Source organism: Diadema setosum, chromosome 10 (assembly GCF_964275005.1).
Source record: "Diadema setosum chromosome 10, eeDiaSeto1, whole genome shotgun sequence".
In the NCBI taxonomy this organism is placed as follows: domain Eukaryota; kingdom Metazoa; phylum Echinodermata; class Echinoidea; order Diadematoida; family Diadematidae; genus Diadema; species Diadema setosum.
In genome coordinates this window covers 32,690,321-32,715,866 of record NC_092694.1, presented here as the reverse complement: position 1 = coordinate 32,715,866, position 25,546 = coordinate 32,690,321, and the positions used below count along the sequence as shown (strand labels likewise).

The 25,546-nt window shown below is 39.6% G+C and overlaps 1 protein-coding gene across 1 annotated transcript; it reads left to right on the top strand.

Annotated features, from left to right (window-relative positions):
- The first annotated feature begins 14,302 nt into the window (after window positions 1-14,302).
- LOC140233949 (cytochrome P450 2U1-like) lies at window positions 14,303-19,545 on the top strand. Its single transcript, XM_072314036.1, has 3 exons — window positions 14,303-14,675; window positions 17,394-18,359; window positions 19,340-19,545. The coding sequence occupies exons 1-3, from the start codon at window positions 14,303-14,305 to the stop codon at window positions 19,543-19,545; spliced, it is 1,545 nt and encodes a 514-aa protein (XP_072170137.1).
- The last annotated feature ends 6,001 nt before the right edge of the window (window positions 19,546-25,546 follow it).

Sequence of the window (25,546 nt, the reverse complement as noted above, 5' to 3'; positions counted from 1 at the left end):
ATCTGCGCGGCAGATCCTGTTTTGCACATACTTCAAATATTTTTGAGCGGCGGCTTCGAACATCTATAGCAAAGGAAATAAGACGGTTGTGACTCCATTCTCTAGAACCTCCTTGATGAAACAAACTCTGATTTTGATGTGCTGTACAAGGTCCAGTGGTTTGACCCTATATCATTTACCATGTACTGTGTAAGATGAAGACCAAGATTTGATGAAACTTGATTAAAAAAAAAAGATACGTCGCTGTATTGGTTGGTTATTTGATGTTCTTTTTTACTTTTTTTCTGTCAAAACAATTACTAGTATGATGTATGTGTTTGGAATATGTATTTTGTAGATGGTGTGAAATCATAAACATACGAATTTTTATGGGAAACAGAGTACCTTAAAAATAATGAGGAAAATGTGTTCCTTCACAACAGAGTGTGATTACAGCTCACAGCATAATGTCTGGTATCACGTATTTTTAATAATTCATATACCACACATAATTGAATAAGTAGCGCAGTGTGTAGCATAATTATTCTGAATTTTAAAGGTATTGTTTTGCATTGGGAGCAATGATTTAAAAATAATTGTTTGAGTTATCACATTTGATGAATATGTGTGGGTCGGTTCTATCACAAAACATCTTACCATAATAGGATATTAGCCAATTTTTAACCAATTTTGGTTGGAAACTGACCGGTGACGGACCAGGAACCACTGATTTTTAGAGCATCGGTCGGTGGCCGAGTAAGTTGTAACTCGGAGTTAAAATTTCACCGGCGGCCGACCAGTTTTCACTTGCTGCCCAAAATACGTTCAGTGTCCGAGCGGCAAACCGCCCACGCACAGACCTAATGCCCCATGTCACACTTTGCCGGATAGAGCAAACGCATGAAAAATGAATGTGGAATTTTGGCATCCGTTGATATCCTTTAAATGCGTTTCAGGTCCCCCTTTTCCTTTGGAGAGGCATTTATCTTCTGGTGATTTCCGTCAGAGCGGCCAGAAAACTTTGTGCAAGCACATGTTTTGTTTTGTTTTGTTTTTTTGTTTTTTGTTTTTCTCGCCAAAAACGGACAGCGCAATCTACTCTTGTCCGATAGTCAGGCGTTTTCTTATCTGTACTGTATTTTGTCGTTTTCCACGCGTTTCCATCCGCTAGGCCTCCTGTAGAGTCCGTTGCTACAAGAGATGGAACGGCTATTTACAGCCAGTCAAATGCTTACGCATGGTTCTCTGACGTTCAATGTACGTGTCGTGCGTCATTAATTTGTTCCTCGTGCGTTTTGTCCTGTGAGCACCCGGTTCATATTTGTCTCTCATGCGTTTATGCACGTTCCACTGTCCTGTACACAAACGCCCCAGATGCGTTGTTTGCCCGTTTCGTTTGCCCTCTATAGACCGTGCATGTACGCCCCTGTAAAACGGAAACTTTACACTATAGTCTACCGGATTGACGCTCATTCCTTGTACGGTGGGCCTACCCGGCAAAGTGTGGCAGGGGCTTAATCGGGCAGTCGCCGACAAGCGATTTAGGGAACAAAAATAATGAAGATAAAAATTACAAACACACAGAAGAAAACCAAGAGACTAGATGGGGGAAAGAAGCCAGGGCAATCTGGAAGAGGCAGGGGGAGGGGGAGACGAGGCAAGGAAGCCCCGGCACCAACTTCTCAGCAGCTTCTATCTGATATTCTTAGCAGGTAGTCCATACAGAAGAGAACTCGGTTAGCAACATGGGGGATAGGGAAGACATGGACAATCACATTGGGGCAACAGAGGCCTCTTCAATGAAGAAGTAATGAATGAAAAGACATGGGGAGAATGAAAACATTATCATGAAATTAAGTAGGAATCAAATAGAAAATATAGCAAAAATATAGAAGAAACCAAAGATATTTTGGAACATTATAATCTAGGATTGATTACAGATTTATTGATTTTGTTATCTTGGGTTTCCACCCTGTGTATAAGATCAACATTTTGATTTCCTATTTTACAGTTATCTGTGGTTATCTGAGGTTGGTAGTTCGTAATTAAATGTTTGAATCTTTTACTTCGAGTTCTATCTTTATAGATTAAATGTTAAGTATTGTTCAATATTCAATATGTGAGCAAAAGTTAAAATAAAATCGTTTCTTATGTAAACTGTCTACAGTTATGGTTTATTGAGAAAAAAAAAGTGATATCTTCTTATATCTAAGGCTGCTTCATTGCGATAATTTATATGGTATGATGTTTCACACACACACACACACACACACACACATACACAAATGAAAGTTGTTCAGAAATGAATGCTTCACATGATCAGCACGATCAGATTATTGGCACAAATTAAAAATAATCGGAACTATTTCTTTTTTTTTCTTTTTTGGGTATAGGCCCTTTAAACCTGTACTTTTGTCCTAGAGTGAATAGATTACGTCTTGACGTTAGGAGGTTTTTGTATATACTATGTAACCATGGTAATGTTACTCAATGTTATCACCCCTTAAAAGAGGCATTAACACTGTTGATCTATACATAGGTCCTTGATATGTCTGTAAACCTTTTGAACTATGTCTTTTTTTTTTGTATATATCGTGTGCAGACGCACTTTTAATGCGATAAAATATACGACATCATCAGCAGAAAAGGAACTAAACACTGGGAAACCGGTAATGTTGCCTACATTCGCTGAACACTCTCAAGGATGAAATATTTTACGATAAACATAAAAAAAAAAAAACAAGATTTCAATAGCTAATTGAAGGTTGAGTTTTCGGTGTGACGAAGAAAACATCCAAACATACCGAACACGGAAAGCTGTTCATCGCACTTTTAGATCCAGTACAGAGATCCAAATTCAAAGGGAGTTTAACCTCAGTCGATAGTATCCAGTTTAAAGAACAAATTTGCCCAAATTATGTATCTGTTGAGTGAATGCAGCAATATCAATAGTTTGAAGATAATCGGACAACCCGTTCAAAAGTTATGAATTTTCAAAGTTTCCGTGCAGCCGTCCTCGGATGAGAAGAATACTACAGTTCGTTACGTCACGTAATAATGCACCACGATATAAAGAAAACATAGAGAAAATTTTTTAAAGATAAAAGGTACACATTCACTCGACTTGATATTGGCATAATTATAGTAAATTTACAGCAACATCACCCCCTTCTTTCTGAAAGAGGTGTATGAGTGAAGTGTTGTTTCATTGAATATGGGAAAAATTGAAAAAAAAAATGCTGAATCTTCTTCTTTTTTTTAGTATAATGGAGGAGATTAAACGTAATTCTCATTTCGTTATTTTCTTTATATCGTTTGTAGCAGGGAGGTGACCCACCGCTCTGGTTGTAGGTACGTGACGTCACAAAGTGTTGTGGTCTTCTCATCCATCGATGGCTGCACCAAACATTTTGACTGTCCGAATTTCCTCAAGTTTTCTTTGATGTGTTATGCTACCATGGGCGTCACGGAAGGGGGGGGGGGGGTCGTTGGGTGCGAACGCACCCCCCTTCAGACAAAAAAAAAAAAAAAAAAAAAAAAATCAGTGTGCGAGCGACCTCAACGCCGGACGCTAAATAATGATTCGCTTTTTGTAATCTTTTTCTTATTATTTTAATTTTATTTTGCACCAGGGACAAGAAATTCGAGGGGAAAAAATCGCACCCCGGGCTCTGGCAGCATATCTGTTTTACAGCGTTTACTATTTATCAACCGTACAGTTCGACATATCGTACGGTTACGGATCACGCACATGTTTGCGTGTACGTGTACGTGTGCTGCAAGGATGTAGGGTCTATGCACAGCACTTTATTTCTAACCAATCCAAACTGAAAATGCGAGCCCAAGTGCGAGCCTTATAAAGCTTCATAAAAAATTTGGAGGGACAAGCATAAATGATTTTGCACCCCCCCCCCATTATAATTCCCGAGATGTGAAGATTTTTTTTTTCCAGAGATGAGAAGATTTTCTTGATTTTTTGACAGAAAAAAAAGTTCCCCCATAAAAATATTCCAAGTGTTAGCATATCATATCCCCCCCCCACATAATCATAATTCCTGAGATGAGCAGATTTTCTTACTTTATTGATAGAAATCTGTCCAAATATTTCACCCAAAGGTTGCACCAAGTTGCTGAATTTCAATTCTAAAAATGAAATGTCTCTCTCGTGTGGGAGGGGGATACCCCTTTCCACACCCTCTCCCGTTTGGTCTATTTTCCATGGACTTAATGCACCTTTAGATTGATAGATTTACAAAAGTTTTACCGCAAGCGTGAACCAGACCTGTCACTTCACTTAAAAAAAAGGACAAAATTCCGCCGTGTGGGGGGGGGGGGGGGGGGGTAATTATCTCCTTTAAATTAACCCTTAGTCCGCTTGGTTTCCTTCACTTATTATTAGCACACTAAAAGTCTGGGGGATTGAGAGCTTCCCAAATTCCAAATGTCTTTATGATCTATTTTCATTTGAATTCTAAAAATGCTACAGCTTCCTCGTATGCAGGAGCATCAATCCCGGAGGACGAGGGGGCAAACGTCACCCTACAGTTCTCGACATGAGGGAAATTCTCTTCTTTTTGTAATAGAAAGCTGTCCAAATATTTCATTCATTGTGCAACGGATTGTTGAATTTCAATTCTGAAAATGAAAAACCTCCGCGCGTCGGAGGTTGATATCCCCTCCCACACCCTCCCCGTAAGGTCTCCATCCATACACTTAGCAAACTTGAGGGATTGACAAATTTCAGAAGAATTCATGAAAAAGCATGTTTGATATCTGTCACTTGAATTCAAATATATTCAAAAGTTCCTTCATCCTCTTTGATTTATGTTTCACCCGCTCGGTTACTACCCACAAATTAGACTCGACACATTTTGGGTACTGACAATTTTCGGAGTTATTTCACAGAAGTGTGCATCAGGGGCCAAAACGAGTTTTTGCCCCCTCCCCCTCCCCCCATGCAGTGCCCCCTGTAACAAATAATTGATCAATTATTGAAAAACCAACATGCACAATAAACTATAAAGGCACTTTTCTCGTCTAAAAGTTGTCAATTTCATAACTGAAAATGCTAATTTTTCGCCCATAACTGGGCGAATAATACACTATGTTACTTTATCATATCTAGACAATAATATTTACTTATGAGTAAACTTAGTGTATAGATGGTAGCTTCGCGTTCTCGAGTGTGCACCCTGACACATGCATTTAGTAAACCTTATATTTTTCCTTTTTCTTCTATGCTTTTATGCTAATATAAGAACAAATTATATTGCGCGAACAATGCGGTCACGTTTAAGCTTTTAATGAATACATTTCAGACGAATGGTACGTTGAAAGTGCCCGTACTTATAGTAAAATGAATAGTTTTCATAAGTTATGATCACAGTCCTTCGCAGTGTTTTTTTTACTATGCTTGATAACCTAGAAATTTGCTTTTAGAATGCTCTTTAAACGCGACTTTTATATACTGCCTTCACAAAAGTCAGTACAATCGTATGGGGTATCCCCCTCCAATACCCTCTGGGCTCACACCGTCACAAAATGTACCCCCGTATGTTATAATCATGGTCCTTTGCAGTGAATTTTCCACTATGTTTGATTCCCAGAAATTTGCTTTTAGATGCTCTGCAAACGCGACTTGTGTACTCTGCTTTTAGGAAAAAAAAATCCCTACAGTGGGAGGGGGTATCCCCCTCCCACGTCCTCGCCGAGGATCTCACACCGTCATATAATGTACCCCCGTATGTTATAATAGTCCTTTACATTTTCCACTATCACTATGTTCAGATCCCTTGAAATTTGATTTAAAATGCCCAATAAATGCGACTTTTGTACCCTGTTGTTACAAAAAGTCCCTACAGTGCGAGGGGGTTTCCCCCTCCCACACCCTCCCCCGCTCGGTCGCTTCGCTCCCTCGCCAAAGATCTCACACCGTCACATAATGTACCTCCGTATGTTATAATCATAGTCCTTTTAATACAGTTAATTTTCCGCTATGTTTACATCCTTACAAATTTGATCTAAAATGCCTTACAAACGCGAACTTTGTATCCAGCTTTTACAAAAAGTCCCTACAGTGGGAGGGGGTATCCCCCTCCCACACCCCCCCCCCCCCCCGCTCGGTCGCGTCGTTCCCTCGCCGAGGATCTCACACCGTCACATAATGTACCCCCGTATGTTATAATCATAGTCCTTTACAGTCAATTTTTCACGATGTTCAGATCCCTAAAAATTTGATTTAAAATGCCCTGTAAACGCGACTTTCATATACTCTGTTTTTACAAAAAGTCCCTACCGTGGGAGGGAGTATCCCCCTCCCACACCCTTCCCCGCTCGAGTATCTCACACCGTCGCTACCCCCCGTATGTTATAATCATAGTCGTTTACATTGATTTTTCCACTATGTTAAACTTAATGCTTATGAATACGTACCACTAACAATGTATGTGACACAGGAAACACTACATCAAATTTTTAAAAAAAATGTCGCAGGTTACATTTAGTGTCAAAACGCACCTCCTTGAAAAAATAGCTGGCGACGCCCCTGGCTACTGTTGCTGCATTCATTTCATCCGCATAAATATCTGGGTAGACTTTTCCTTTAAACAAGTAATATGGTGAAAAGGGTTTGTGGCATCCGCACGCAAGGTTTAATCTCGGATCGCGTTGTTGCCACGCACGTATACCCTATGAAGAAGGCATCTTGCAGGCACTGTTAAAATTCTGGTCATCCTGTGAATTACTGGAAAAATAAGATGAGAGGTTTTATTTTGCAAACTTTAAAGGGACTGTACAGTACTGGTTGAGGTGGGGATTCATGTTTTGAACATTCCTAAGTGAGAAAATTAAAAATCCTCTTATGAAATATGAAAGAACATGTAATTTTGAGAAGGATTCAATGTTTATTTTATGAAGATTGGTTTTCAAATGGCTGAGATATCAAAAAAGGGCTAATAATAAAAGGCGACGTGCCACAACTTTATTAGGATCTCTTTGTTTCACCTTGTTTTTGGATAGCCATTTCAAAACCGATTTCCATCGAATAAACTTTTGATACCCCTTAGACAACGGCGTAGCCAGGATCTCATCTTGGGGGGGGGGGGGGGGTTTATAGTCTGCGAGGGAGCGAAGCGACCGAGTCCGAGCGAGCGGAGCGAGCGAGGGGGGGGGGGGAGGGTGTGGGAGGGGGGTTTCCCACGGTGAGAACTTTTTGCATTTTGATGTTGTAAATGGTGCAACTTGATGCATGTTTTTGCGCGTTTCATGGACGTGAAACAGTCCCACTTGTTTAAGGTAGCAGTTTATTTTGATGTAGATTATTATTGAACAATAATTTGCCTATAAAATGGTATAATTTAAAGGGAAGGTAAACCCAAAGAACAATGTGGATTGAGTGAAAGCAGCAACATTAGTAGAACACATCAGTGAAAGTTTGAGGAAAATCGGACAATCGATGCAAAAGTTATGAATTTTTAAAGTTTTGGTGTTGGAACCGCTGGATGAGGAGACTACTAGAGGATATGACGTATGAGTGGACAACAATACAAAGAAAATATAAAGGAAATTCAACAAAAATTCACTTTTCTAGAATTATGAAAAAACAATGGACCAACCGCTTTCAGAAAGCAGGGGGAATAATTGCTACCCTTAACATATATCAATATCAAGTTGATGGAATTTGTAATTTTCATGAAAAATGGATTTTTGCAGAATTTTCTTTATATTTTCTTGGTATTGTTGTCCACTCATACGTCATAACCTCTAGTAGTCTCCTCATCCAGCGGTTCCAACATCAAAACTTTAAAAATTCATAACTTTTGCATCGATTGTCTGATTTTCTTCAAACTTTCACTGGTGTGTTCTACTAATGTTGCTGCTTTCACTCAATCCACATTGTTCTTGGGGTTTATCTTCCCTTTAAATACACTTCTTGTATTGATTCTTTTCACTGAATATCATGAACGCGACTGAACCCGAGCAAGCGGAGCGAGCGAGGGGGGGGGGGGGGGGGGGGAGTGGAGGGTGTGGGAGGGGGGTGTCCCCCCTCCCACGGTAAGAACTTTTTGCATTTTGCAGTTGCAAATGGTGCAATTTGATGCATGTTTTTGTGCGTTTTATCGACGTAAAACAGTAACACTTGTTTAAGGTAGCAGTATATTTTGATGTAGATTATCATTGAACAATTTGCCTATAAAATGGTATCATTTAAATAATCTTCTTGTATTAATTCTTTTCACTGAATATCATGAACGCGACTGAACCCGAGCCAGCGGAGCGAGCGAAGGGGGAGGGGAGGGTGTGGGAGGGGGGTGTCCCCCCTCCCACGGTGAGAACTTTTTGCATTTTGATGTTGCAAATGGTGCAATTTGATGCATGTTTTTGCGCGTTTTATCGACGTGAAACAGTAACACTTGTTCAAGGTAGCAGTATATTTTAGTGTAGATTATTATTGAACAATCTGCCTATAAAATGGTATAATTTAAATACACTTCTTGTATTAATTCTTTTCACTGAATATCATGAACGCGACTGAACCCGAGAGAGCGGAGCGAGCGAAGGGGGAGGGGAGGATGTGGGAGGGGGTGTCCGCCCTCCCACGGTGAGAACTTTTTGCATTTTCATGTTGGAAATGGTGCAATTTGATGCATGTTTTTGCGTGTTTTAACGAGTTGAAACAGTCCCACTTGTTTAAGGTTGCAGTATATTTTGATGTAGATTATCATTGAACAATTTGCCTATAAAATGGTATCATTTAAATAATCTTCTTGTATTAATTCTTTTCACTGAATATCATGAACGCGACTGAACCCGAGCCAGCGGAGCGAGCGAGGGGGGAGAGGAGGGTGTGGGAGGGGGGTGTCCCCCCTCCCACGGTAGGAACTTTTTGCATTTTGATGTTGCAAATGGTGCAATTTGATGCATGTTTTTGTGCGTTTTATCGACGTAAAACAGTAACACTTGTTAAAAGGTAGCAGTATATTTTGATGTAGATTATCATTGAACAATTTGCCTATAAAATGGTATCATTTAAATAATCTTCTTGTATTAATTCTTTTCACTGAATATCATGAACGCGACTGAACCCGAGCCAGCGGAGCGAGCGAAGGGGGAGGGGAGGGTGTGGGAGGGGGGTGTCCCCCCTCTGACGGTGAGAACTTTTTGCATTTTGATGTTGCAAATGGTGCAATTTGATGCATGTTTTTGCGTGTTTTAACGAGTTGAAACAGTCCCACTTGTTTGAGGTTGCAGAATATTTTAGTGTAGATTATTGAACAATTTGCCTTAAAATGGTATCATTTAAATAATCTTCTTGTATTTATTCTTACACTGAATGTCATGAACGCTGTCTGTTCAGTAATCAAACAGAAAAAGCATGCACACGAGGGTGTAGAAAGGGGCATATCCCCTCCCACACGAAGGTGATTTTGCGTTTTCAGACCTGAAATTCAGCTATCTGGTGCAATTTTTTGGAGCAATACTTTTTCATCGAAGTGTTAAAATCACGGAATTTAGCTCTTATTCCGAATGTGCACCATCTGTGTGTATGTATAAAGTCTAGTGAGGTAGAGCTTAGGGGAAGGAGGATTCCCCCGTTTTTAGAATTGAAATAAAGCGATCTGGGTATAGCCACAGTCTACTTCTATCCATGGCGGAAGGGGGGGGGGGGGTAAGGGCGGGCGAGCAGGGAGAAGGCGTGGGCGAGTGTTATCTCCACCCTTCCCTTCCGATGGAGCTTTTGCCTTTATAAGGTTGAAGTTGAGATATCTCGTATACGCATATTCACTTGATGGAATCAACATTTGGGAAATCACACACACACACACACACACACACACACACACACACACACACAAAAACAACAACTACTGATGGGGAGGGGTACTGAGGGAGGAAAGGGTCGATTAAAAGGGGAAATTCCCCTTATACATGAGGGAACCTTCAGTTTTCGGAATATAAGTGATAAGTCTTGTGCACTCAGAATTATTCATATATTTTTTTTTTTTTGTAAATCTAAAAAGTGTACTAAGCTAGGGAAAGAGGCACAGAGGGGGAGGGTTTGGGAGGGGGATACCCCCTCCGAAGCACGAGAGATTTTGCATATTTTGAATTGAAAGTACACGATCTGGTGCACACTTTGAGTGAAATATTCACAAAAATATCTTATTTGATGAAAGGTTGCAAAGGAGACCCGCTTCATGTGCATGCATATAGTATACACGCATTTTTTTTTCCGCCTCCCAAATCCCCGGTCCAAATCTTAGGGGGGGGGGGGGGGCGACCGCCCCCATCGCCCCCCCCCCCCCCCCCCCCGGCTACGCCAGTGCCCTTAGAACTGCATGCTCTTTGATATCTCATAGAGTGGTTTCTGAATATCTCGCAAAACGTTAAAAGCTAAATCCTCACCTCGACCAGAACTGTACACACCCTTTAAAGGTAATAGCCCACATTTGCAAACCCACGAAAATCAAAACTGCATAAAACAGGTCCAAGATGACTTCAAGTACAAGTTATAACAGTAACATACCTCACCTGTTTTTCTTTGTCTATACCATTCGAAAAAAGAGAGAAAATCATCGTTTTAAATTCAATTTTCAAACCGGGTCAACCCGACCCAAAATCGAATTACGAGCGCGGGCTAGCTACGTACTAACTGCGACCAGCCCCAACGTGCAGCGTTGGGGCGGTGCCGTTTTCGCATTCAGATCGAGGAGTTGTACAAAACGGATGCCGTGTTGGCGCTATATTTCCTTAATTTTTCAACAAAAACTACTAGGAATACTTACATGGGTCGATTAAACCTAAATGATTAATTTCGGCGACTGTTTGATGCATTTCATTGCTTATGATGCAGAATATGTTGTCTAAACGCGAATATCTTCAGCTCACCGATGTTCACTAAAACTCACAATCACTTGCACAGGCGCACAGCATGCATGCAGTGCAGTGCATTGAGAGCATGCGTAATGCGTGCTAATGGATATAGCAGCAAGTCTCTCCACTGTTGCACTAGGGCAGGCCGCTTATTACTCCTAAAAAAAAAAAGATGTAGAAAATTTTGCAGTTTCTAGATAAATCGGTGAGAAAAACCAAGTCGAAAAGGTAATGTATTAATTGTCACTGTGTTTATGATAGAAATTTAGCCGTGCTTTATTTGTGAAGTCGCCGTGAATGTGGCAGTGATTTTTGCTCCCGCTCAGCTGCGAGGTAGCCGCCAGGACCAGGGCTAGCTACTAGTACGTATATGTAACTTACACATGTATCGCATGCAAGTAGTACGTACGTGGACCGGAGCTAGCGAGCGTTATACGCATGCATACGGTGCATTTTCATTTATTTTTGTGAAAGTGATGGACTAATTGGAACGAAATTTTGCACAGGTGTTACTGCAATCATACCCAAACTCCATGCTAACTATGAGACCAATTGCTGCAGGTTTACAAATGTGGGCTAGTACCTTTAAAAGGATTCAGAGAGCTATTTGAATCTCCCTATACAACAACAACAACAACAAGAAATATGAAAATTAAAAAGAAATACGAGCTTCATCGGGGAACTGCTCGTTTTAGAAATTCGTTAGACAAAAACACCACTCTGAATCTTGAAGACAACAATAACGAACAAAGTTAAACAAGAAATATTTGAAACTGTTTAAATATCTAAATTATTATTAAAACTATCGAAATACTCAACATGTAAGAATGTAATTAATACTTTTACTTTTTTGCCTAACCTTTACAGCGAAATGATTTTCAAACTCATCCTCATTGCTCATGCGAGAGAATTGAAATATTGTTAGGTAAATACTTCTTCTATTATCAACTTTTAATGATGACGAAGCAAATGAAAATGTATACGTCATTTAGGACAGGAAAGATGAAACAGGATGTTATGCTATTTATAGGACAAGTTCGGGGTAAGCGAAGTAGGGGAAGGCAATAAGCACGTCTCACATATTATACTCTGTAGAGCAGGACCTGTCCAGTTGGTGGAAAGAAGAAAAAAAAAAGAGAAAAATGAAACGGGAAGTCATTTGTTCTAGCCTCTTTCAACCTACACGGAAAAGAAAAGAAGACAAGATTTAACCCGTTGAGGACGAGTCCCCAGGATACTCGGGCAGGTGTCTATGGGAAATGCGTGTTGTAGCAAAATCAGCCCGTCCTCAACAGGTAAGTAACTGCATTTATAGCAGACGTGATACGTGTACTAGATGATGATAATTCAACACAGTCTTTTGGACCGGTGCTTCTAATGAACAATGATAAAATTCGCCGACTTCTAGTAGGTATACTGTCTGTCTTTCTTATCTCTTCTTTCGTTAATATTCAACCAAGATGTCGAGCCATGTCATCTACACGTGCACTTTTGTCGTCGAGTCAATGAACTATTTGAAAGCCGGAAAGACAGTTCGTTGAACTCACCTGCAAGATGAAATTGACAGAATTCCTGCCAAGAATTGTTTTACCTGCACACAGGAAGAGGATGCCATTGCAGTCGTGCATGATTAATGTTGGCCAGTGATAGGTAATGTAGGAAGGAGGGCGATTTCCGGATGATTTTCAGACTTTTACACGAGAACAACCATAAATCGATTATACTGGGTACAAAGTTTCAGAATCGATAGTGATCAGCTGGTGATTGGGATGATGAATAAGAATGTTTTCAAAATTTAAAACAAATCAAAAGGAACAAGAATGATGACATGGCAGTCTCACTACAAGAATACTTGAGTTGGGGCTCAAGGAGGCAGAACTAAAGAAGAAAGTATGCATAAATTCTACACAGATGAACTTGTTAAATGCGTGGTATTGTAACGGTATTATATTGCTACATTTCTGAAATATTTTAGGCTCTTATGTCATCATCCCTGTTCAGTGTAATTTGTTTTGGGTTTTTCAGAATATTAATTTCTCTGCCCAAGGACCACAATAAATTCCACAAATCTGTAAATGGTGCTGTTGATTTATGTACTCCATGACGTTAGATTATGAAAATCGCCTGGAATGCCCCATGTAATCGACGATGTAGCCAGTTCTTGCTTTAACTCATTAAAGCTCGACAAACATTATTTTGTATTGTGAAGAACATGATCAATTGATTAAGCACATTGTCTTAGTACCGATTGCTTTCATTTGTTCCGTGAACTAAGTTTTCTCTCTTTTTATGCTTCCTTTGACAGAGGTTCCCATATAGTTAGATACTCAAAAGACCAATTACTTTAATTTGAACCATTATAGGAATTGAGGATACTTTTACGTGGCACCGGCATTCTATCTTTCAGACATAACAATTGTGTAGTGCATTCATCGCCCATTCGTTAGCTCACATGATTATAAAAACTAAAATTGATAATATTTCACACCCTCTATCTCCCTTGCTGTCTGTTTCTCTGTACTATCTTCATCCTTTCCGCTATTCTCTACCATCCCCATTTCTTCGACCAGGGAGATGAGAAGAAATCACCTTCCTGCTTCGACGGTGTCTCTGCCTTTTAGGCTAAAATCTAACCCTATACCTATAGGCGCGCCTGTCCCCGCGGGAAAGGACAAGACTCCACCGGCGTCAGAGTGCGGCCGTGGGTCCTTGGACCTCAACCGGCGCCCGCTGACGGGAACGAGGTAACCTTGCACTCCGGTACAGTAGATAGACAGGGCCTGGCGACGTTTGTATTTTCCTGAAACCTATCCACTTTATTTCCTGTAATCATTAATTTGATGTATAAATATCAAATTGTAAATACATGTATAATGAATATTAGCTGTATGGTAGGGTTTCGTATTTGAATTAAAGTTATTGAATTAATAAATAAAATGTGTTATTGAAGCAAACTGCCCTCACGGCAGAGCTCTATTAACAGCATCATCATCAACAACAGCAGCAACAACAACAACAACAACAACAACAACAACAACAACAACAACAACAACTTGCGTGCAATGTGTATCACTTGTCAAATCTAGTCTAGTCTAGAGCTTACAGACCAACTGCGAACTGTACACTACCTTGCTGCCAAGGATATTAACGCTCTCTTGTAATGAAAGTAGTAGCAGGTTGAGCTGCTCGGCAAGAATGTGGCGTTTCATGTCCCCGGGCCTGCTAAAGTTGGCAAGGGGTCTGGAAACCAGACTACGACAGCATGCTCGTCGGACAGAGAGCGCGTCACACTTCGAGGGTATGGGGTCACGGGCAGTACACCCGGCGCATTACCGAGCCGTATGTCGTTGTGCAAGTATAACAAACTGCATCCCCCCCCCCCCTTTCACAATGATCTCTATAGAGATCAGTGCTCATTCATTGTTTCCGCAAACAAGAGACTACGTGAAACATGGCTGACTTCGTAGGACTGGTAACCCAAACCGGCGCAACTCCTTTTCTGCTAGCCGCACTGTCTTTCCTCGTTGCTCTGGTACTCGTACAGTCGATGAGTACCAAGACCTACGCCAACTTGCCCCCTCGTGGCCCCCGTGAGTGGCCCGTGATTGGTAGCCTTCCCAGCCTGGCGGGCGACGAAGAACCGCACGTTATCTTGGCCAACATGGCCAAGAAATACGGCCCTATCTTCAGCATGAAGTTCGGATACTTCTACACGGTGGTGATCAGCGACTTAGACCTTATCCGACAGGCGTTTTCGAAATCCGGCGACGACTTCAGCGACCGACCGAAAATTGCCATGATAGAGTATCTTTCACAAGGAAAAGGTAGGACCTACAACCTAGTATGTAATAATTAAAGGTACTGTTTACCATTGGGAGCACATTCTAGATGCATATGACGTGTAGGTCAGTTGTATCACAAAACATCCAACCTTACAAAAATTTCACAATGAAGCTTACAATATAAGGAAATGTCACTATTTTTTTTGTCACTAAACCATAACTGTAAACGGTTTATACGAATAATTTTGTCATAACTATTGTTCACATTGTGTGTATTCAACAATACATATACTATAAGCGTTGATTATACGATTAACATTTTACATTGACTGTTTCTATTTCTAGCTCACATTTTTACAATTTTGAAGCATTAAAAAATGGCATCGGTAAATGGTTAACCCGGGATGGTAAATACGAGTAAATGCCTTTAGGTGTGTGTTTCCCTAGCACGTTTCCACTGCAGCAATATTTTGCTTTATATCTATTGTCACAGTCGTAGTTTGTAAAGTTGGCAAAACAAACAAGCTAAGAAACAAACAATCCAAATACATAATAACAGATATAACACACTTGCATGCTTTTATAAGATTATGCTCTTAGTGAATAATGTGAACACACATTGTTTTTCAGGTCATTTGAACATGGAGATAGTAATAAATGAATGCGTATGCGCCATGGCAAATGAATTAAACGTAATATTCATGACATTTCGTGAGAACAGGCCGCGTCCAAATTACCGTGGCATTTAATGCCACGATACTAAATTCTCTAGTGTTCCCTACAAATCTCAGTACACCGTAGAGGGGGTACCAACAAACTAATACCCCTTTCCCTCCCGCGTCCCGCTGCCACTCTCGGTGAACCGCCGTTGGATTCCCCGGTGAATTCACCGGGGAACCTCCATTGAAATTTTAATGGGGAAGCCTAGGTGAAACACCGATGTTAATGTTAATATTAAATGTTGGGCATTTTATACCCTAGAAGCGTCCTGGTAAACACCGATAGTTCAACGGGAAACCACCGGTGGTTCACCGAGGAACGCCCAGCGTGAAAGGTCGTCTCGGTGAAACACCGGGCGAAATATGCAGATTATGTCAAAGGTCGTGTTTTGTTTCTGGTCATGCACACGTTTTTCGCTAGCTAGCGCTCGCTCCCAAATCCACACGTAATTCGTGTATACCCATGTAAACATACACGCGACTACAGTATTATGTCGTTCATGTGACGTTCACAGCCGCGACAGCATTGTGGTATTGCATCGTGTTGTATTGTTTAATTGTACGCATGCCGTATACAAATAAACTGAGCTGATTAGTTAAGAGTGTACTCGAGTTGCCGTGTCTTCTTCTTTTTCCTCTTTCAGTCTGGTACAGTCTCATCCGTCTTCGTACTCGACTATACTGCTGCGATTGCAACATTACTCGGCTTCTGAACAGTCCGAGTTGATTCAGAGGCATCAGTGACACAATGATAGCAAATTCCATTCTTTTCTTCCTTTTTTTTTTTTGTACACAATAATGAGCTGCAAATATCGCAAATTTCAACACTTTGAACAATGAAAGGAAGGCCCTCCGAAAATGCGAATTACGATCGATAGAGGTAGGAAGTTACGAGTACGAACCACTACGCACTGTAGTACAGTATATACCAGACCACGTTCAAATTAGCGCGCGAAATATCGCGCCATTATTACACACTTCCGGTGGGATCGGCCGCGGTGCAAGCAGAAAACACATCTAGGGGAAAGTTGCAAACAAAATTCACCGGGATGCATTGTCTAGGTGTCAAACGACGGCGCTGAAAATTTCACCGGAGGTTCCCCAGTGAATTCACCGGGGAATCCAACGGTGGTTCACCGAGAGGGGCAGCGGGAAAGGGGTATAAAATTTGAGCAGGGGACAAAGCATGATGGATTAGGAGTGCACAGGGCGAAGAAATCCTTAGGTTTACGCAAACACGATTTCGGCATGGCTGTCTTTTTAACGTCAAGAATAATTGTACTGACAGGGCGCTGAGACGCAAAAGCAAACAAGCGAGGTATCACGTGATTACACAGAATAGTTACCCCGATTGATTTTCCCCTCTCCCTCTCCCTTTCATTCACTGAAGCACGAGAATCGATTCTCTTGGTGGCTGTGTTGTTGTCTTTTTTTTTTCTTATAGTTGGTGTTACATGTATATACTGTTATAAACAGCCCATATTGGTATTGTTGTTGCTCGTATTAAACTTCACAACAGTCACTGACATTGCAAAAAGTGGCACTTGTACTGATTATAATAATGCTATCGCTACTGCTGCTACTTCAATGCTGCTATCACTACTACTACTACTACTAATACGACAACAACAACAGCAACCACTACTACTAATAATGATAATAATAATAATAATAATAATAGTAATAATAATAATGATAATAATAATAATAATAATAATAATAATAATAATAATAATAATAATAATAATGGTGTAGAAACTGTATAAAGAAGGAGGAGGAAAAAGAAGAAGAAGATGATGAAGAAGAAGAAGAAGAAGAAGAGGAAGAAGAAGTTGAAGAAGAGAATCGATAACCAAGATAACCAGCGGTTTTGGCTGGTTATTTATTAACCAAATGCGGTTGGGGCTGGAGCCGTTGCTGGCGATTCGATTCCAGACTATGTTCTTGTAGCCAAGGTTATTATACACCGTCTCAGTTTAACTTCTTGTGCTTTTGCTTGTTTATTTTCCCTTTCTATTATTTCTTATCATAATATCTGTAGGTCTAATCGCTGGTTACTTTGGTGCTAAACAAACGGAACAGCGCCGCTTTTCCCTCTCTGCCCTGCGGTCCTTGGGAATGGGCAAGTTTAGGATGGAGGAAACAATTGCTGAGGAAGCACGCCACCTCGCGGCGAGTTTTGCCAGTCGCAAGTCGCAAGCGTTCGTCCCCTTTCACGACATCTCCGTGTCGGTCTCCAATGTCATCTGCTGGCTAAACTTCGGAAAGCGATTCGACTACGACGACGAGGATTTCAAACGGGTTCTCGAAGCGCTCTATGGCATTGTCGAAATCACCGAAATCAGTGGTGCCTTCAACTTTCTCCCTTTCCTCAGATTTTTTCCCGGAAGCGGGTTGAAGAAATGTTTCCAACACAAAAACACTTTCGACAAGTACATCTACCCATTAATTCGGCAAGTCAAAGCTGAATACACATCGGAGAATGCGTCGTGTTTCATTCACATGTACGCAGATCAGATGAGAGAGGCGGAGAGAGAGAACCCCGGTGAACATTTCTTCAACGAAGAGAACCTACTGCTAGCCGTCGCCGACTTGTTTGTTGCTGGCACCGAGACTACGGCTACCTCGCTCAAATGGTGTCTGCTCTTTATGTTGAACAACTTAGACGTGCAGAGAAGAGTACAAATGGAGTTGGACGAGCAAGTTGGGCGCGATCGAATGCCTAGTCTCCTGGACAGACCTAAGTTACCTTACACAGAAGCAACTCTCCTCGAGATTCAACGGATGGCGTCTATTGTTCCCCTTGGGGTTCCGCACGCTCCCATCAAAGATACTGTTCTAGGAGGCTACGACATCCCAAAGGGTACGGTCGTGCTTCCTAATCTGTGGGCTGTCCACCACGACCCGGATCTATGGGAGAACCCTGACCAGTTTAACCCAGAGAGGTTCCTGGACAAAGAGACTAATCTGGCTCGGCAGAGGGACGAACTCATACCCTTTAGTACAGGTGAGCATTGTGTTCTACATTATCATTACGAGGTAGGGGGAAATTTTTAATGAAGGCTGCTATTAAGACAAAGTGGTGAAGGTTACGTTATGAAGAAAGGAAAATAGCATAAAAACAAGAGTGCAACAGACACAAAACAAACACACGCACACAGAAACACTAACATGTGCTAACTAGCAAAATAAAAGAAACAAAAAAAAAAGAAAAAAAAAACAACCTCTGAAACCACAGCGAAGTTAAACCACTATATCAAAGGTGTCATAAACTCAAAGTTAGAAGAAAAGAAAGAAAAACTATATCAAAGGTGTCATAAACTCAAAGTTAGAAGAAAAGAAAGAAAAAAAAAACAAACCAAAAAAAAACACCTCGACGGAAGAATTTTCATGAATTTGAATAACAAAAGCAGTACCCGCTGCATGCTATAAGGATTAGAACCAACACTTGCTGTCGGGCGAAAGCTCGGTGGTCTAGTGGAGATGACGCCTGTCCGGTGATCAGGAGGTCGTAGGTTCGAATCCTGCTCGAGTATGTACGCCCATGATTTTTTATCATGGCTACTACTAAAACACTGATCAATTCAGTGCTTATTTACGTCGATGTAGGGCAATTTGTCAATCAGTTGCAATGAAAACACCTCGACGGAAGAATTTTCATGAATTTGAATAAAAAAAAACAACAACAACAACACTGGATAGTAATCCAGACTTCGAACCAGAAATGTTGATGGAAAAATGCAAATGAGTATGTGAATATAATTGGCATTTCTTTCATTCATGAAGGAAACAAAAGTATAAAAATATTCCCAGTTGTGTCTATACATCATGATTATTCTTGAGACTGTGTCCGTGCCTTCGCTCTCATTCAAATTTTAAAATAACAACAGCACACTATTTTGTTTTTTTTTTAAAAAGTAATGATTGTATCGTTTCACTTGTTTTTTTTTTTTTTCATTCAAATATCCCATTTTCCAAACATTGCAGGACGTCGAAAGTGTATCGGTGAGCAATTAGCCAGAGTCGAACTCTTCCTCTTTCTGACACACATCTTACATCAATTTCACCTGAGGATACCCGAAGGAAGCACGCCACCAACGATGAAGGCAAAATGCAACGCCACCCTCTCGCCAGTCGAGTATTCCATGTGTGCAATCCCTCGCGAAGATGATAATAAGAATTTTGCCAAGTAACATTATTGGTCAATAGGAAGGAAGCGATAAGGTGTTCTCTTATTCCTTCCTTTAAAAATATGCGCTCCTGCATCACAAAAGCCAGCAAAATAGTCGCCAGACATAGATTTTTTAGTTCACAGCAGATTCTGAAAGAGCAGACTGCAAGCTTTAAAAATTGTATACGTCTATTGAAATGAACGTTCTCAACCTATCTAAATCTTGGAAAGAAAGCACACACTCTGCAAAAGTGTGTATACTGATAAAAAAAAAAAGGCTCTGAAGTATAGGGTTGATTCCAGCGATTTATCAAGATTGACAAGGTTGACCAGATTCACCTATTTTGAATTCTCATGTTAAATTAGGGGGTGCGACTTTTTGTTGGTTTCGTGATGCGCGGTCACATCTGCAAAAAACAAGTATGCATCTGCCATTTGATATCCATTGACATCGGTGTGCTGTTTTTATAACATCTTGAGTTTTCTTTTCTTTTTTTATGTATGCTGAAAACTTGGTATTTGAAGTAAAAGGTAATTAGGAGTCCAATTTGAAAGCATATGACAAACTTAAATTTTACTGATTTGTCGCCTTGGAAGTCCAGTTTGTTAGGTAGCGCAGATGATTTTAATTGAAACACTGGAGTCACAGGAATTACGCACGTTACCAAAATAATATTAAAGGCCGCTGCGGCGTAACACATGCACGATGCATGCAAATCAAATTAGGTGATTTTGTCCTCACTAGTGTACATGAAATGATTTTCAATAAAGGTTTCTCATTCGATATGAAATAACAAAGAAAAAGCTTGTATCCCTCTCACCACTGTTATTGTTCTGCAATAACTAAGCGCTGCTCTATAGTTATATTCATACATTTATTTGCTAATGTAGTCATGATAATCATTGTCATTATTTTCTGTTTGTAGTCATCGACCGAGTCAGAAAATGAATACTATGATGCACAATATTAAAGGGAAAATTGTGTGTCCTTGACGTCATAATAGTGCAAAACCTGGACATGATTGTAATATGTAAAGTTTCCCAAAATAATTTCATTTCACTCATTCTTTTTTTTTTTAGTTCAATAAAGTAAATTTGAAATGGAATTGTAGTTGTATTGCACTTAAGCTTCTGTACTATGGGTGCTAGCGAGGTAATATGTTTACATTATTGTATGCTAACTTTCAAAGCGGGGACAAGTTGATAAAGAATCATCCAGACTTATTGACGTTAATAGATGTTTACAGTTGATAACAAAAAAAGGGGAACATTTTTTTGAGGCTGTAGTAGAAAACTTAATCTGAAATAAAAGTAATGATAGGAAATGTAAGGAGAAATTGTGGTACACTTGTAATATATTGTTTGAAATAAAACCTAAATCAAAACAGTGTTTGAGTGTTTGTATAACAGTTGCGATATATAAAAGATCGTTACTTTCTGGAGATCCACCATTTGCCATTCATAATGTCATTTCATTTTCAACCGTTTATGTAATTTGCATTTTTATTTGTTTGTTAATGTTATGTATCATGTTCATTGTTCATGATGTCATGGCAGTGGAAAATGAATTCAAATTCAAATTCGAATTCGAATTCAAATTTAAATGTGATGTTAAGCGCTGTGAAACAACCACATAGTTCGTAGAGCGTTATACAATAATGTAATTTTAGTTATGGTATTGTAAAGGTATGAAGGTGATGCTGTTGACAACACTTATATATATATGTATATATATATATATATATATATTTATATATGTAATATATATATACATATTCTTTTTAATATTAACTTTTTGATGCGACATGAGTGTGTGTGTATTTTTTTTTTTTAGTTTTTCAATGTTTCCAATGTTGAGATGTTTGGAGATACAGTACTTTGAGAAATATCCCTGATATAAAAATAACGTAATAATAATATATTTTTGGTATAATTAATCAGCAGGCTTTGATATTGTACAGGATTGTTATGAATACGGTCTAGTGAATGTAATCTAAAGAATTATGATTGTCCCGCCAAATCTGGCAATCTCCCTTTCTCTCTCTCTCTCTCTTTCGTCAATAAGGGAGTTCATGGTTAGCGCATGTCTCATTAAATTTTGACCCCTACACCACAGACTTTCAAATAACATGGAAAGGACCTGTGACAGAGCATTTTCTTGTTGAAGCATGCCACCTTTGTAATCAATGTCAGTGAAATGGGTGTGCAGCTTTTGTTAAACATTATTGATGAATCCCTTTCACCTGTGCGTTCTAACAAGGTGACTTGCCTGAGGATTCTTTTCGTTTGAAAGTCAATGGCAAATACACAAACATTCTCATTTGACCTTTATTTTGCACATGCGCAAATCGCAACCGTGAACTCCCTTATTGGCCTTTCATTCTATGTGTCGGAGTACTGTTAGTTTAGCAAAAGTTACCAAAAAACATTCCCTACTTTTGATGCTTAATAGCTCGAAAACTAGAACTCTATATCAGACAAAACTGTCATTGATATGAGTAATAGCTGAATCGTGTATAATTTACTTGGAGGTGATTTGAATATGAAAACCTAGATCAGTTTCATGAAATCCATGATTAATTTCAGTTTTTGGTCACATCTTAACCCTCTGTACGAAACCAGAACTTTAACACAGGAACTAATGATGTGTATGTGAGTGTGTACTTACAATGACCCTGAACAATATACCTGGATACCACCTGTTCAGAGCGCTGCTCCAAGGCACATGAATGCTTTATTAATTATTCATGATGGATTGCCCACTGGGCACTGCTAGTCTGAATTCCTAGCAAAGGGTGAAATGCATGCACATGAAAAAAGTAAGCGCATGCGTCCATGTGCTTGCATACACCACATTTCAAAATGAATAAAGACTAGCTGTGATAGTGGAATTTATCATGAATAAACAATAGAGCATTCAAATCTTGGTCATTGTTCAGGGCCATTGTCTGGGTGTCAACTACGCACTCCCATACACACCAATTGAGTTCTGTGCAAAGTTAAAGTTTTGTACAGAGGGTTAAAAATAGAGCAAAATCTGAAATCTAACTGAAAAATTAATGTTTAATTTAATAAAACTGAAACTGAAATTGCCGCCAACAAAATTGTATACTATTCAGCCATTGCTCACATCAATGTCAGTGCCATCTGATATAGTTTTTTGAAATATTAAGGATCAAAAGTGGGAAATGTTTATTGTAACACCTAGTACGTCCATTCGTTGGTGAGAAAAATAAACAGCGAATACACGTCTCGTATAATTGCGTCATGTTTTGTTCATATTACACAATATGTACGTCGACCTGATGAAAGCAAGGAGGTTTTATACATGGAGTTCCAACTGGCTGTAATCATTCAAACAGTTGTCAGATTTCTATTGATGTACAAAAGAATTCCACCGGTGCACTTGTGCCTTTGATGATCGATGTTCCAAGCAGCCGTCTTGCTGAGCAATCTGAATATTTATTTTGAACGTTATCATAATGTTGGCCATATTTTGATTATTTATTTATTAAATGAAATAAAATTTCGCTTAATCATAAAGCATGTAAAACAAAAGTCAATTCCGTCCAGAAATTTGCACAAAAGTGTAAATCAGAGCTGTATCATGTGAAATTGTTTAAAACTGTACATCCTGGGAAAGCCGGTTTTATCACTTTTCAGCTTAATTTCCCCAATTAAAAGTAATATGGAATAATCTTCAAGTATAATTCTTTATTGATAGATATATCAGATTAGTGCCCGCATATGCCCAGTCGAGTAATTTTCATCTTCATTTCAGCATTTTTCCTCAATTTCTGTTCGCGCATCCTCGTGTCTGTACCACCTACCTTTTATAAGAAAGGATAGCGAAAAGTAATTACCATCACATCTTCCTTTGAAAGTGGCTGGTGATTATTATGAGACACAAGTCAATTGTCTTCGTGTCGGCGCGGCAGATCCTGTTTGGCACATGCTTCAAATATTTTTGAGCGACGGCTTTGAACATAGATCAAAAGGAATAACTCTGTTGTTACTCCATCTCTTCAACCTCCTTGATGAAGGAGGCGGAGAATGAAAAGCCGTGTAAACATTTCTTCAGTGAAGAGAACCTTCTTAAGGCCGTGGGAGATCTTTTTGTCGCTGGTACCGAGATCACCTCATACGCTTAAATGGAGTCTCCTTTACATGCTGAATAATTTAGAAGTGCAGAAAAGGGTTCAGATGGAGCTAGGTGAGCAGGTTGGGCGAGACCGGATGTCTAGTCTTCTAGACAGGAAAATGTTACCGCATACAGAAGCGACGCTTCGCGAGATCCAGTGGATAACATCCATCACTTCCTTGGGAGTACCACAGGCGCCATCAAAGATGCTGTTCTTGGAGGCTACGACATTCCAAAGGGTAAGGTAATTATTCCCAACATCATATGGGCCGTCCATGACAACCCAAGTCTATGGGAGAACCCTGACCAATTTAATCCATAGAGATTCCTATACAAGGAGAATAATCAGGTTAATTATTATTATTAATATATATATATATATATATATATATATATATATATATATATATATTTATGAAATTATTATAATTGTTATTAATATCATATTAATATGGTGCATAATAAGCACAGCTGCTTGTGATTTTTAGAAACAGCTAGACACATAACATGATTATTGATATCTAGAGAAAGAAATTAAGCAGATTACAATTATATTATTGATAACAACTATAATTCACGAGGCCAAACATTGTTTTTTATCCAAAACCAAAACAAGATGGAATAAAAACGATAAACCGAAAAAAATGTAATTGTTTCAACTCTTGCATTGTTGATGAGAAGTTGAACACATCTCCAACGCAACTTGTACTTGAGACTATAATATTACTAGCCAGTGGCAATAATACATTTGCAAATTCATGAAACCAACCGTAAGAAGGCTATTGTTTGTTTTTTGTTTGTTTTTTTTCTTTAAATTGTGCATTTATCGTCAAGAGATAATGATATTTATTTTCAACGTATTTGATATAGCTAACAGAAAGGGAAAAGGAGGTTAAAGAGAACAGTCATGACAGTGGGCCGAATGCATAAAACGAGCAATTGCTTGTAAGCAATTGCTTCAAGCAAAAGCACAAGCTCGTCTAGCAAAAGGTCTAGTTCAAGTAATTGCTTAAGCATAACCTTGTGCTTATGCTAATACCTTTTGCTTGTCCCGCACAAGCAATTGCTTGCGTTTTTAACAAAAGGGACGTCACGCCTGTGCGAACACAAGAACAAAGGCGAGTGTGGCAGCATGTATTTGAAAGGGCATGTAGTCCATGGGCCAGGCCAGATATTGGTACCATCTGAGGTGGCAAAACCTTTTTAGTGTCATTTTGTTTGTCGGGCATAGATATGCTTATCAAGCTATGATAGCATTTCCAAATGAGTAGCTTAGTCCTAATAAATGAATTTTTAACCCGTTTGGTTTCGCTGTTATATCCCTTTACTTCTGAATAGAAACTAAACGCTATAGAAAGAAGAGCACTGTCTTCTGTATGTCCACAGGTGTTCTGTTGTAAACGTGGTGCGCTTAGCCTTTTTCAAGGCAGCGAAGGGAATATCCAAGGGTAATGATGTCCACAGCGCTTAGTCTTTATTCAAGACGGCGAAGGGAATATCCAAAGCTAATGATACAGTGTATATCCCTTTATCTAAAAAGCAATCAAAAAACAATTCCTAGTGGAAATTTTCAAAGGTCACACTCTGCCTGTCTTTGGTCAAAGAGCGTCAAAAATATTTGGCACTGGTCGGGTTGATGGCTGAAATCTATGACTAAGCTAATACTCTGGAAATGCTATTATACTTTTATGGCAAAATAATATTCCTTGGATATAGAATGCCATTTCAAAATGCACATCTAGAACTTGCCACCTCAGGTGGTACCAGTAACCCATTTTTCGGGTCTTGGCCCATGGACTACTTATGTGACAATTCTCCATATCGCATATAGCCGATATCAAGGCGATATCAAGTGATATCGTTCGATACCTCCGATATCGAA